The sequence below is a fragment of the Salvelinus fontinalis genome, chromosome 4 (genome assembly GCF_029448725.1).
Source record: "Salvelinus fontinalis isolate EN_2023a chromosome 4, ASM2944872v1, whole genome shotgun sequence".
Classification (NCBI taxonomy): Eukaryota; Metazoa; Chordata; class Actinopteri; order Salmoniformes; family Salmonidae; genus Salvelinus; species Salvelinus fontinalis.
The window spans coordinates 73,924,221-73,939,216 of NC_074668.1; the positions used below are offsets into that span (position 1 = coordinate 73,924,221).

General features: G+C 40.2%; 1 protein-coding gene across 1 annotated transcript; it reads right to left on the minus strand.

Annotated features, from left to right (window-relative positions):
- Window positions 1-377: 377 nt before the first annotated feature.
- Window positions 378-14,324, minus strand: LOC129852926 (mucin-5B-like). Its single transcript, XM_055918525.1, has 29 exons — window positions 14,238-14,324; window positions 12,322-12,608; window positions 11,926-12,040; window positions 11,552-11,642; window positions 11,348-11,454; window positions 10,004-10,220; window positions 9,783-9,908; window positions 9,266-9,383; window positions 9,029-9,167; window positions 8,413-8,523; window positions 8,203-8,272; window positions 7,836-7,973; window positions 7,568-7,732; window positions 7,357-7,451; window positions 6,997-7,123; window positions 6,633-6,888; window positions 6,425-6,459; window positions 6,025-6,146; window positions 5,064-5,215; window positions 4,849-4,987; window positions 4,397-4,507; window positions 3,964-4,143; window positions 3,591-3,830; window positions 3,354-3,510; window positions 3,109-3,237; window positions 2,442-2,592; window positions 2,281-2,324; window positions 1,033-1,156; window positions 378-555 (listed from the first exon to the last, which is right to left on the minus strand). The coding sequence occupies exons 1-29, from the start codon at window positions 14,322-14,324 to the stop codon at window positions 378-380; spliced, it is 4,011 nt and encodes a 1,336-aa protein (XP_055774500.1).
- Between the last annotated feature and the right edge of the window lie 672 nt (window positions 14,325-14,996).

A 14,996-nucleotide genomic window follows, 5' to 3' on the forward strand; every position in this document is an offset into this window, starting at 1 on the left:
GGATTGTAGTAGTGGGTGTAGGAGTAGTGGTAGAAGGAACTGTTGTTGTTGTTGTTGTTGTTGTTGTTGTCGGGATGTGTGTTGTTGGTGCACATTGACAACATTTCACTCGTATCTCGTAATCGAAGCACTTTTGCTGAAGACCTTGCTTATTGTTTTGACAAATCAGTCCAACGGATGGATTGCAAGTCACGTCTTGGCCAAGCTGAGAGATCTGAAGTCCAGGGTATTGTTTTGCTCTACATTCAACTGCCTCTGGAGCTGAGCAAATGTGATAACCACTAGCAATGATGTTCTTAATGGATTCATTATCTCCACCTTCAGAGCCAGAGGTTGGCTGACCAAGGTTGATCCAGTCTGACCACACACAATTTTCTTCACCATTGCAGGGGGTAGTTGATACTCCTGTTGAGGTTGATGTAGGAGTAGAGGTTGGAGGTGCAGTAGTGGTGGAAGGCAGAGTTGTTGTTTTTGTTGTAGATGGAGCTGTCGGAGTTAAGATTGTAGTAGTTGGTGTAGGAGTAGTGGCCGATGGAACTGTTGTTGATATGGTAGCTGGAGCAGTCGATGTCAACATTGTAGTAGTGGGTGTTGTAGTGGTGGTAGGAGTTGTAGTTGTGGTCAGAGGTTGAGTTGAGGTTGGAGGAGTAGTGATTGTCATTGGTTTACTTGTTATTGTAGTTAAAGTGGATGTTGACATTGTTGTAGTTGTGACAGTAGGTGTAGTTTCTTGTGTTGTAGTGTGACATTTCACAGTCTTACAACATTTGACCTTAATTTCATAGTCAAGGCATATTGGAGGAATACCTTGATCTTTGTTCTGGCATATTAATCCAACCTTCGTATTACATTCTACCTTCTGTCCTAATTCAGACAATGGGACCCCTGGATATCGCACTGCTTGGCATATGACATCCACTGGTTTTTCACAAATATCTTTCCCAGATTCTATAATCTTTTTTATTGATTCATTGTCGCCACCCCCAGGACCAAATTGAGGATAGTCCACATTATACCAAGGTGACCACTCACAAACTGTGCAGTTCGGGGTTTTTGTAGTCAACGTGGTTGTTGATAAAGTGGAGGTGGTTGCTGTTGTAGTTGTTGTTGTCTTCGTAACAGGTGGTCTTGTAGTTGTTGGTGAAATGGTTGTAGGCTTAGATGTGCAAAGATTTTCATCACAGCAGAGGACTCGAACTTGGTAGTTAAAGCACAGTGGGAATGGGCCTGACTGGTCTTCATTTCTGCAAGTCAACCCTTCTGCTACATTACACTGCACCACTTGGCCCACTTGGCTTATGCTAACATTTGGGTACTTCTGGGCTCTGCATTGGATCTTGCTTGGCTTCTCACATATATCATGTCCCTCTGCTCTTATGTTGTTGTAGGTTTCAGAGTCTCCTCCTGGAGTTCCAAGTGTAGGGAATGTGGTATCAAACCATTGTGACCACACACATGGATATCCACATGTAGTAGTGAAGGTTGTTGGAGACGCTGTTGTCTCTGTTGAAGATGTGGCTGGCTCTATAGAATCAGAGTATACATTACAGTTAGTCAGTTAAATACAAAAATATAAAAATACCTTTTCTTCTTTTAGATTGGTGGTAATGTAACACAATCTAAGGAAGGTGCCTAGTTAGTAATGTCTTCAGCCATTTTGATCATAAGAGATACTTGCTGTAGTGTTCACACTTCATATGCAACAATGGTGGCTGGTGGAATTTTAAACAGAGAGGACGGGCTCATAGTAATAACTGGAATGGAATAAATGGAATGGTCTCAAACACAAACACCTGATTTCCTTGTGTTTGACACCATTCCATTTACTCTTTCCCACTCATTATTATGAGCCGTCCTCCCCTCATCCGCCTACTCTGATATATAACCAAGTCATACTAGTCACTAGTCACTCAAGCATCAGTTTCAGTTACCCACCAGTTGGCGTTGGTGTTGAGAAAGTGAAAACATTTGTTGTTACTGTAGAGAATGATGTAGAGGTAGGAACATTCGTAAATGGAGTTGGATGAGATGGAATAGAAGTTGTTGGAGTTGTAGTTGAACATGGGTACATGTCCCTGTGAATGGTTCCATTCTTCCCACAAACTGCTGTCATACAGCTGCTATGTCCATCTGTTGTATCGTATATGATATGCCCATAGGGGTATTTGTTCCCATTGTAGGTGCAAGTGCAAGCTGAAATGATAAGATATATTTTAGGGTACTGGAATGTTGAAAACATTATTAATGTGTTTTTGTTTTTGTTCAGGGATGCATTCATACCTTGTTCATCGTATTTGCAGTCCACTGTCACGGAATTACAATAGCTTTGGAAAAAGAAACATTTACAATTCTACTTAGTTTCATTTTTGACATTCAAACAAAGTTACAGTGTTCACAATTTTAGCCAAGACCAGGATTCTTCTGTATTACTAAAGACATACCATGTCTGGCAGTTTTCTGTGGTCGGTACTTTTTCTCCATTATTGTAGTGTTTTCCATCTCTGCCATAGCAGCCACACTGCTCCTTCTCCACACACTTCATTATATCTTCATCAAAGAAAGGTTGAGCAGGAGGACATTTTGGATAGCAACCTAAAGAAGAAGAAAAATATTCAAATATTAATGATCAAAAAGTAATTGATTGATAGAGGTAATTTAAAGCTAGAATATTTTGTTGCTACAGCCATTTTTTGACCTATAAATGAATAATATATACCCATTCATTCTTGAAGAATATAACTTATAAATGCCTCCTGAGCTTAGTTCAACTGTCGTACCCCATAAGAACCCAAAATACATGTTTGTTTTACCACAATGTTTGTAAACAATACAAATTAAGTCAAACATTGTGTAGCCTCAAAACATGCTTAAAACAATAATTTTTATATCATGAATGGTCAGCCCTTGCATCCATAGCCCTGTATGAATTTGAGAGTGGTCACAATTTTCCTGGGCCATCTCTCAGCTTTTTACCGAAACAGAGGCGGGGTGGCGACTTTGTTACTGTTTCATTTAAGGACTCTAGCTTTAACGTTAAATAAATATTAAGTACATGTTATGGAAAATTGTTGTTGCCCAAAGTAGATTCTAATTTAATGTCTACTGTACCTTCAAGAGGTGGTATCTGAGTGGAGCAGCTCCCGGAAGGATTCCTGCAGGTCTTCATACACTGAGCTCCACATGCCTTGTAGTGCCACTCACATTCTCCAGTGGGGTTGTAGTAATCACAGAACAGTGCTGTATGTGATGGACAAAAGCTCTCTGTAAGTATTATCTTCAATTTGGTTTAAACTGAGTGGATTAAGCATATTTTTATGTCAGCACTTAAATGAATTGAACATTTCGAAACTCACGGCAGATTTGTGGGCTTCTCCAGGCTATGCAGGCTCCAGCCTCATTACAGGCCTCTGCATAAGCTGCCACAGCGGTACAGAAGCACTCACAGTCTCCACCACTGTCGCAAGCACATGAGTCTGTCACACAAGCATCATAGAAAGAAGAGGGGTCCACCTAATTGGAGAACATAATTTAGTCAACATGATCATATAAAATTCCAAAACATTCAGTGAACGACTAAAGTCTAAACCTACTTTAGAATGGCAGTCTGCGAAAACTTTGCTCTGTATGATGCTGCACTGCTTCTGTGACCAGGACTGCCTGTAAGGGTTGGCAGTACAGGGGCTCCTTTTGCTCTTTGCATCGGGGCAGCTTGCAGAGACTTTCCAGCTGTTTCCAAAGTCTAGAGGATTGACAACCACTGCCTGGCTCCTGGTAGTGAAGTCATTGTTCGCGTTGCCATCATAGTTTCCACACAGACCACAGACATGTCCCTGAAGAGGACATAGCATTAGATTCAGTTGAATGATAAAAAGGAGTCATAACAGACTTGTGAATATCGGTTAATGGAATACTAGAACCATATTTTAATATATAATTTGTCATCCAATCAAAGTTGAAATGTACCTTGAACTGTGGGTTAAGTTTGATGAACATGCTTGTTTTCCTGTCCCACATGAGAATCAAACCATTATTGGCTTCAATCACAAGGTAGATGCCCATTGTGCGAATCTGGTAAGGAACCGCCTCCCCTGTATTTCTCTCAACGACTTGGTAGTTCCCTTCTGTCAGGATTAATTCATTGTTCTGAAAGAGATTTTTTTTAAATATAAATGTATCTAATTACTGATTATGTTATAATGTATGCTATAATGTGTTTTTTTTTGCCTAGCCTCATGAAGCTTTGATGTGTGTATTTTGTAATGTCTGCTTTATATTATGTATGTTTTTATGTATGTATGTATGCATGCATATATGTATGTATGTATGATTGACTGAAAAGTAGTAGTCTTGGCTTCAGTAATGGTATGTGCCAGGCAGGAAGCAGGAATCTAGTTACCCCCAGGAAGAGCTTGATGGCCTTGGAGCAGGTGGTGCCTGTTGTTCCACAGGGAATGTTCTCAGTGATGACTCTGAAGCTGCCATTGGCATTGTTGTTTCCACAGTAGTCCTGTTTAAGGTAGACTCAATTTCAGTCATAAATGTAACAACAGCCAACACAGTATTATGGTGGATGGTACATTATCTCCAACCACACTTGGTAAGTCAATCATTGAAATAATGAAATGGTTCATCTCGTTGGGAATGCTACAGTAGCATTCACAAAGCAACAGCAGATAATGTCCAAACAGTTTCAAATATTGCTTTTAAGACTCCCCAGAAACACCTACAGTATATACCTTTAAAAATGAACACAAACCCTTATTGGTCATCATGTATTAATACTTAACCAATAAAACAAATAATATTGGTGTTGATCACTTAGACTATCACGTTACCCTGCAAGCATACCTTTGTAAGAGTGTATTCACAGTCTCCTTCGAAAGTGAATCGTTTCCCGTCAAACGTAATGTAGTGTCCATCTCCATAAATGGCACAGGTTCCATGGCACAGGTTAGTTGTGCACTGCCATTTTCTTTCTTTACAAGTGCTGAAAGTGGCAAAAACAGATATTAAACTGAAGTCTTAATTGGTTTAAAACCCCAAATGAGGCAAGATGAACTTACCAGGTATTGCAGTCGACCTTGATTCTGTCTCCTGGTTGGTAAATAGCTGCATTGTGAGAACAAGGACAAAGGTCTGGCATGATGCAGCCTCCTTTTCCATCGGATACCAGTCCAGAGGGACACATACAGCCTGAAATGCACTCTGTGCTGATCTGTAAAGTGAAAATTATTGATTTGAAAATCTGTTGTGTAAAAATGGTGTAAACTATAAGTTAATCTGGTTCCCAGAAAGTTCCGCCCAAATGCGTGAAGATTCTGGTGGACCAAAAGGTCAAACTTGGCCTTTGTTAGCCATTATTCAATACAGAGAGACCAGGAGAAACTCCCAGCACATAGGTATTGGCTTATTCGGCTTAATCTACCAAACAATCATCTCCCACAAAACCTTCCCAATAACCTTCCCCCATACACTAGCACATCACAAGCACAGAGCCACGCCTCGCAGTCGTGTGATTCGCTAAAATTAGATGATGGCAAATACTTTACTCAATAAGGAAACTCCCATAGAACTATATGATCACTCCCACTAAGGACAAAATGGAATCGTTAATGTACCAGGCTTATATACGCTGTGCACAATAGCTAGGAGACTATGTTAAATTTACCAATATATAAAAAACTGAAAGTTTATATTTTACACTTGATTTTTATTCACAATCCTTTGGCCATTAGATACACTGAGTGTAGAAACAATACGAACACCTGCTCTTTCAATTACATAGACTGACCAGGGGAATCCAGCTGAAAGCATTGATCCCTTATTGATGTCAATTGTTAAATCCACTTCAATAAGTGTAGATGAAGAGGAGGAGACAGTTTGAAGAAGGATTTTCAAGCCATTAGACAATTGAGACGGATTGTGTATTCATATCAATATTAGGAAAGTGTTCTTAATATTTTGTACACAGGTTTATATCCGCTGTGTGAAATGGCCTGGAGACGAAGTAAATAGGGGACTTACACAGGCCATATCCAGAATATTGCAGCTCTTCTGACACTCCAACCCTCTCACTCCTGGGCTTGCATTGGAGCAGTTGATGAAAACCATTGGTGCAACACATGCTGTGGAAATAAAGGGAATTCATGTATCATGACTATGTTGTGTCTTTCACAAAATCAATATGCTCTGTAAAGTGTGTACTAGGATGGAGAGATGATAATTCAACATGCACATAGCCTGGTTCTGTTGCCAATAGCATACTACTACCACACACCACATGTGTATATAGGATTTGACAGAGTGCCATTAAAAGAATAGACTTATTTCAAATTCATTGTTGCCTGGCACAGTACAATATCTCAAAATTGTGAGATGTTTTGACAATGTATATACATAAACTTACATGGATGATCAGGTGAATCTCCAATACAATGGAGTTTGCCCTCCTTGCAGGTGCTGAAATAAAATGATGTTAATGGTACTTGAATGTCCCTATGCTCACTGCAGGAAAGCAAGGCCCAAGGCCCTTGGTTCATAAAGTCCCAAAAATATGTCTTTAAAATAAAATGTGTTGTGAATTACATTGTAATGCAGTTTGAGTATAGGTAGGTAAATAACTCGGTCCATACCACATGGTTCCATCCTTGCTGATGACCTCTCCAGGGGATACCACTAAGCCCTTGTAATAACAAGGGCAGCTGGCTGGTGCAACACACTTGCCCTCATCATCCAGGTAGGTTCCCTCAGAACAGACACACCCATCCACAGACTCGAAGGTGATTGAACAGGTAAAGTCAGAGTCGCTGTAGCAACGGCAGGAGCGATCACTGTTTTTTATGCTGTAGCTGTAGACCATGGTGCTAGGGCACGAGGTGGAGTATTTGTCTGTGGATGGCAACAATTACTGTTAGATGTAAATATTTATCATATTTGTATCTTATTCTCCCACAATTGACACATCTTCTTAGGTATTATGGTGTGACTGTCACTCACTGCAGATAGTGTCTCTCCAGCCGCTGAGCTGGATACCCTCGGCAGCACACGCGTGGACATAAGAGGAGACGGCAGCACACATGCAGTCCTCACTCTTCTCACAGTTACAGCTGTCATACATGCAGTTCTGAATAGAAAACCACAGTCAGAACAGCATCCATATTATACTGTAAAATATTTTCAATTAGTTGTGTGTGCATAATATGCACAAACACTGTGCAGAAAACAATATTTAACAGCAAGCAAAATTATTCTCAATTGCCCCAGAACAACTGTAATCACATGATACATACATACATTTGTGTATTAGATATGCTCATGAAATATTCAGAAATGAATAGTATGGGGATGGGGTCTCACGTCTTTGTACATGTCTGGGCTTATTGCTGTGTGGCATGGAGCAAACAACCCTTTAGGATCAGCCAGCTGAGAGCACCAGTACTGGGCATACTTCTCTGAAATAGTGAAAAAATAAACCACATGAATTAGTTAGGGCAACTTTAAGAAACACTTGCACCATTCTCCATAACAATTAAAACAGACATGGGAAGGGGATTAACCATGCAGCTACCATTGTCAAGACTTAAACTGCAGGGGCTTTCAAAGCTACTCTTGATGTCTGGGCAGCTGGCTCGTGTTTTCCAGGTGTTTGCAAAACCAATTGCTGTGCCCTCAGTCACTCCACTCAGGACCTTGAAATCATCTCCTTGGTTGTTGTTGAAGTTTCCACAAAGACCTGTAGGGTGAACATGTATTTATGTACAGGGAAAAGAAATCATTCCCAGAACATGAACACCTCAGTGGACTGTGGTGGTTGGTCAACGGATGATGAGACATACCACAAGTTCTCTGCTGCCAAACGGTGCTTGCAGCAATATAGACCTGCATGATTGGTGAGAGTTGGATTTCCAACTGGAGGCCAAAGGTGGTCTGGACGATGATGAAAAATGAGGAGGCTCTGAAAATAGTTACTCCAGCTATAAGGAACAAAGTGGGAAGAGGAAGGAGTAAGATTCAGCATTATGATGTTAAGTAAAATATGTGTCAGTGTTGAATGATAAAGCTACATCGCCATCACGACATTCCGATTTATCATAATGTATTCCCAATACAATGATGTGCTTACCTGTAGGACACAAGTTTCATATATGCCTAGTCACGACTACATTGACATTACGGTATGTTTATTGTGCAACTCTAACTTACCAACAGAAAAGGGCAGCTGAGAATAGATTCCATTTACAAAGGCTTTTCCATTGGGTTGTATGTTGATCACCTGCGTAGAGGGGCATTGTGTATCCATAGTCTTATTCATGATATTCAAATTATACATTCAAGTCTAAAACCTAACAACATTAGGGGAAAAACATCTAATGCAGTCAAAGGCTGAGAGCATGTCAGTCAAAGAATACTTACAGTGGCTCCTTCTGAGAGGGACAGGGTAACAGCCTTTAGACAAGTCTCACTGTCAGAAAGCCCACACTGCACCAGATCACCCAGTACAGTGAATTGCATCCCATCACAGTCCTGAAAAAAACATGAATAAGTTGTTACAAATATTTGCCTTAATAAAAGGAAAAATCAATATCTCAGTGTAAAACAAGAGACAGAGTAGACATGAACAACTCAGATTTCTCCATAGATAAACGTATGAATGCAGGATGAATAGTATTGTCCCAACTCTGTTCCTGGAGAGCTACTCTCCTGTAGGTTTTTGTTCCATCCCCAGTTGTAACTAACCTGATTCAGCTCATCAACCAGCTAATTAGTAGAATCAGGTGCCCTAAATTAGGGTTGGCGTGAAAACCTACAGGACGGTAGCACTCCAGGAACATGGTTGGAGAGCCCTGTTCTATATAGTTTGATTACAATGTTCATCATAAACCTGGATTTGTTAGAAGAAAAGTAAAGAAGCTGGAGACAAAGCTGTAATACAGACATAATAACTACAAAAAAGTTGACAAGTTGTAAGATGTCTTATGTGGATGAGATTGATGCACACAGATCTTTGGTGAGGAAACTGCATATTGACCTTGGTCAGAACATAAGAGCAGTCCCCATGGAAGGTGTAGGCTTTTCCATCATAGGTGTTGATGTGGGATCCTCCCTCCACAGCACAGGTGCCAGGACAGTCCTTGTCCACACACTTCCACTGACCACCAGCACAGGAGCTAAGGGCAACATATCAATTATTCAATGGAACTTACAAATTGTCACTGCTGGAATAAATTTTAGACTCAAGTCAAAATTCTTAGCCTGGTTTTCTTACCAATCTTTACAAGTGCTTGAATAAGACTCTCCGGGTGCGTAGGTTTTTCCATTGTGGCGGCAGGAGCATTGACTCAAGGAGATACAACCATTCTTGTTGACGTCATCAAAAACGGTTCCTTTGGGTGAGAGCATACATGTGTTTATTATGTCTCCATTCCAACATACTGCCCTACATAGGCAACACCTAGTAACTATGTTACTAGTTACAACACCTAGTAACTAAAATCTGAATTCAAAGTATTTTTCTGTCTAGACAGACAATAATTTCTGACACTCTGGCTTGTTTGTGTCAGGAAACTACTACATGAATCAGATAATATACCTGGCCATTACAACAGATCAAAGATTTTTGACCAAATGTGTAGTTGCCTTTGTAACGCAACGTAGTCCGGTCCACAATATGCAATCAATTGCTTTGCATTCTATCAGTATACAGTCTGCTACATTCCAATGCATTTTATCACATCTCTTTGAAGAAGAGGATGTGCAGAGAATGTTTAAATATGTCTGCCCACCTGGAGGACAAAAGCAGCCATCTGAGCAGTGTTCCTCACACAGCTGGCCTCTCTCAGGGTTGGAGCAGGTGTCAACACAGGGGTTTCCACACTCCTGGTACTCCATGTTGAAGGGGCATGTCTTATCTGCAAAAATAAGGTTATTTCAAAATATTAGTATACTGTTGCAACTAACCAATGTGCGATTAGATTTTTGATATGGGGGGTAATGGCATGCTTACAGCAGAACTGTTCAGTCCTCCATTGTTTTGGCTTCCCCCCTGCGTGAACACACTGACGGGAGTACTCTGAGATGGTGTTGCACAGGCAGAAGGAGTTGGTGCTGTTATCACAGTGGCACAGGTCAGATACACAGGCCTCAACAAATGAGTCGATGGCCAACAAGTCCTTACAGCTGCTGAAGGCAGGACCGGAGAGCAACTGCTCACAAATTGGTTTCTATCAAACAAAAACAGAGAGATGTTATAATTAGGACATATACAGTGGAGTCTGAAATTATTGACACCCTTGATAAAAATGAGTAGAAAGGACTGTATAAAATAAATAATTCAAAAATGTAACGATATTGTACGCAAAACAAATTTTGGATTTTTTTCAATTTTATATTAATACAATTGCTTCTAGAAAGAAATTTTGTCTAAAAAGTAATACAAAAAAATCTCTAAAAGGTAGGGGTCAAAATTATTGACATCGTTCTTTTCACTATCTTTCAATACCTCACCTTGCAAGGAAAACTGCAATAATCCTTTTTTAAAATGTTTTATGAGTTGAAGAACACATTAGGAGCACAGGAGGTTGGTGGGAACTTGATTGGGGAGGACGGGTTTGTGGTAATGGCTAGAGCGGAATTAGTGGAACGATATCAAATACATCAAACACATGTTCTCCATGTGTTTGATGCCATCTCCATTATGGCATCAAACACTCCGTTCCAGCTATTATTACGAGCCGTCTTTACCTCAGCAGCCTCCACTGATTAGGATCCTTGATAATCATCGTCTGTTCTTATGGACGGCCTTTAATTCAAACCACAGATTTTCAGTGGGTTTCAAAGAGAGACTGAGATGGCCATTGCAAAAAGGGGCTATTTTGCAGTCTCCGAACTTGACACCCATTGAAAATCTGTGGTTTGAATTGAAGGGCAGTCCATAAGCACAGACAAAGGATATCAAGGATTTGGAAGGATTCTGTATGGAGGAATGGTCTAAAATCCCTCCCAATATGTTCTCCAACTCATAAAACATTTTAGAAAAAGGCTCAGTCCTATTATTCTCTCAAGGTATTGAAAGGTATTGAAAACAGGGGTGTCATTCATTTTGACCCCTGACCGGAGAGAAAGAAAATATGACTTTTAAACAAAATCTCTTTCTCAGAGCAATTGTATTAGTATAAAATAATATATTTTTCAAAGAAATGGAGCATATATACTGTAGCAGTATACAGTATAGTCATTTTTGCTAATCTTTATCAAGGGAGTCAGTCATTTCGGACCCCACATGTTGTTAAGTACACAGCAGCCTAGCCAATATCCCTATTCTTATCATAAGCGATAAAGTTTAACCTACCAGATTAGGGCATTTATGATTCGAAGGTAGTGTATTTTCAGTACAGCTTTCAGTTGGACCATCCAATTTCCAGAAGTTTCCGAAGTCGACAGGGGACAATTTCATACCTTTGGCATAAAAATAAATCAAATTATTGTTGAATGTCAACTGTATTCCAAATAATAGGCAATGGTTGATGTGTTGATAGTGTCAGTGAAAATGTACCATGGCTATAGAACTCATCAAATTGTTGAACTCCATTAAAATCTCCACATAGACCACAGGTCTTGTTTCTGAATTTGATGTCCATCTCCACCTGAAGTAGAAAACCATTAAACATTTTAGGGCGACAGTTTACCTCCATAACCGCATAACACTCGACAAAAACGGGAAATGACTGGAACAAAACGAACATTTAACCGCAGTGATAACCTATTACTTAAAATAACTTTAGATTAGTACTACCTACAGTCATTCCAAATGCCTACATTCATTCCAAGTGCCCACACAGCACAGGCCTTCAAATGTATACATTAACCACACTGCAAAAACCTAACTCCACAACAGAAATATTCATAAATGCATAATTGTTGTACTACCAAGAAGGAATCCTCCTGGTTCCATATGGCTACCAATCCCAGTTTTGCTTTGATCTTGATGTAGGAGGGATTCTCTTCAATGAGAATACCAGACTGGCTGAATGGTAAGGTGGCACTGGAGGAAGAGGAAGACAAAGCATTAGATTTAACTAGAACTTAGTCAGACCAACCAATTTTACATTAGCTCAATTGACTTCATTTTAAGACATTTTCATTAGTAGTATAAAAACAGGAATCTCATCTCAATCACTGTAAAAATGTGCTGGAGCATAATTACACAGTATAAAGTTGCGTCTAATCTTTGAAGTCAAAGTGACTGGGACAACAATATGACATCCAACTACTTGAGCACTGATTGAGAAATACAGCTACATGAGAAATTCTTGACGAACTTACTTCTTCCCATTAACAACAACGGAACCCTTGGATAGCTCCACCACTGCGCCATCCAGCTTCATGGTGATCCTGCTAATGGTGGGCTGGTGGTCCACCACCTGCCGCCTCATCTGGATGTTGAAATCCTCATAACTGCTATGGCACAGTGAGGTCACAACATAGTTGCAGGTGGAGGGGAGCTGAAAGATGTCTCCGTCAAAGGTCTTGAAGTGGTAGTTACCCCATGTGCTGCAGACCTGGCCATTATGTATAGGACTCACTCCTGAGGAAACGGATAACCAATTCAGCTATGATAGCATACAATTCAGCAGGTTTTATCTTTAGATACAGAGAAAGAAATGAGTAGTCAACGGGGAGCAGAATTATTTCAAACTTTTGCCCCCTGTAAGATCTTGCTTTTAACTAGTTGTCCATTGGTTGACTGCAAGATTGGCCTCACTCACTCACCATAAGAGTCTACTGACGCACCCGTGTGTCAATCTCATTAACATCATGAAAACATCCTCATCAAAATCTGTCAGTTTAAGCTAAAGATCTGTTTTTTTGCATGGGCTCTCTGTCTGTAGCGTCCGAACCGTTTGGTCTACGACCCCCACAAGTGTCACGGGACTCGTCTGATGTCAGTACCACCGATGTGCCAACCTCTGTCTGTAGCGTCAGAACCGTTTGGTCTACGACCCCCATAAGTGTCACGGGACTCGTCTGATGTCAGTACCACCGATGTGCCAACCTCTGTCTGTAGCGTCAGAACCGTTTGGTCTACGACCCCCATAAGTGTCACGGGACTCGTCTGATGTCAGTACCACCGATGTGCCAACCTCTGTCTGTAGCGTCCGAACCGTTTGGTCTACGACCCCCACAAGTGTCACGGGACTCGTCTGATGTCAGTACCACCGATGTGCCAACCTCTGTCTGTAGCGTCCGAACCGTTTGGTCTACGACCCCCACAAGTGTCACTGAATGGAAGCATGGCGGTAGTTTTGTGCCAACAAAAAAAAGGGTAAATATGTGTAAAAAAACACAAACATATCCTAAGCTTTCTTATCTCTCCAGACATTTCAAAACCTTATTCCTTTCGATACATTTTTTTGGCATTTATGAACGTGTTATTCAAGGCGTTTCTATGGCCAAATTCAATATTTGATCAACTAAAAACCAAGAATTTTCAAAGTACATCCAATCGCTATCATGTTTATAAACTGAATTATTTAGGCGACTTCATGCTTTTCAAATACAGCTAATCCACAAAACCTGTTGCACAACTTGCTATGACTGTCTCCATCATGGTTATTGTCCTTTCACCATTGTCTGTGGATATGTAAGGCTGCAGTGTTAATCATTGTCATCATCCTCAGGGCTCACACATCTGTATAGCACATGTATTATGAAGCTTACCTGCAATCTCAGGCATCCTTGACATTGAGGGGATGATGTTAACTGTGGCCTTTGATGTATCCTCTGAAATCAAAGTGTATGTTAATAAGTTATATGAAGTTTTACTGTAAATCATTGTGGAATCCTGTGTATTTCAGGCTCTGTTATGTAGTTCTCTTGCCGATCCTACATTTACCTATTCATCAATCATAACTCATGCTTAAAAGCACATAAAAGCAGGACTTAGCATTGACAAATATTCCCTCATTGTTTGGCTGTCCAATGAGATAAACATTGCCGCTATTGTGAGAGTGCTATGACATACAGTAACATACAGTTTAGCCCTGTCAACACTAAATTACAAGGTTTCATGTAAAACACAATCATGGATTCTACCTACCACTTTGAGAGGCAGTTAAACCAATCGCCAGAGCCATCCATATTAACACCCATGTGGGTGTCTGTGTTGTCCCCATGGTCATCCTCTGGGTAGTGAACACAGGTGGTATGAGAAAGGTACTTGTTGGTTCTTGGCTTTATACCACCTGAGTGAAGGGAAGGTCCTTGGTTTTTCTGGACGTGAAGGTGTGGCAGAAGGGCTGGCTCCGTTCCAAGCATTTCATGACCATCTCATGCCAATATGAGAGGTTTAAACCCCATTTTCTCAATGCACAGAAAAAGGTGTAATAAACAAGTGGTTCCTAGATTTGTTTACATTCTGACCAAGTTCCAAAATGTATCGTGACCAACCAAATAAACCAAACGTATATGTCAACCTAGTCTTGAGTTGAGCCAGGAGGATATAGCCCTGACCCATCATTCCGGAGACACAGTGTCCATAGACAATGTTCATAACCATTATTATTGCATTAGTTAGATTATTGCATTAGTTAATCTATTAGATTAATTGTATTTATTAATTCATATATATATATATGGACTAAATAAAACACCAAAACAGGTCATGAAGTGTTTGTGTTCATTTGTTTATCTCTTATGACTCATTTAATAGACCAACATAACACAATGCAGGTGTGTTCCTATGATAAGAGTGATTACTGATTCAATCTATTGTCCGTACACTGAGGCTGAAATGTCTTATTGTTTCTCCTGTCACAAAGAGTTTTTACACACAATGGCAATATTGCTCATGACTTGATATGAAGGAAAACCCTTGTTTACTTTACTAATTAATTGTTTTATAAACACGAAACATTTTCAAAATGCCATTAGTATTGTTGCAATGCACAATGTGGTTATGTGGTAATGTGTAATTTAGCTCCACCATCTCATGTCCTTAT

Excerpts from the sequence above, each read along its gene's own strand:
- LOC129852926 (XM_055918525.1), bottom strand. The coding sequence starts at position 14,324 with ATGGTCATGAAATGCTTGGAACGGAGCCAGCCCTTCTGCCACACCTTC. Across the intron at positions 4,508-4,848 it reads GTGAATACACTCTTACAAAG|GACTACTGTGGAAACAACAA; the intron begins GTATGCTTGCAG and ends TACCTTAAACAG. Across the intron at positions 556-1,032 it reads AACCCCGAACTGCACAGTTT|CTACCATATCAACAACAGTT; the intron begins GTGAGTGGTCAC and ends CGACTGCTCCAG.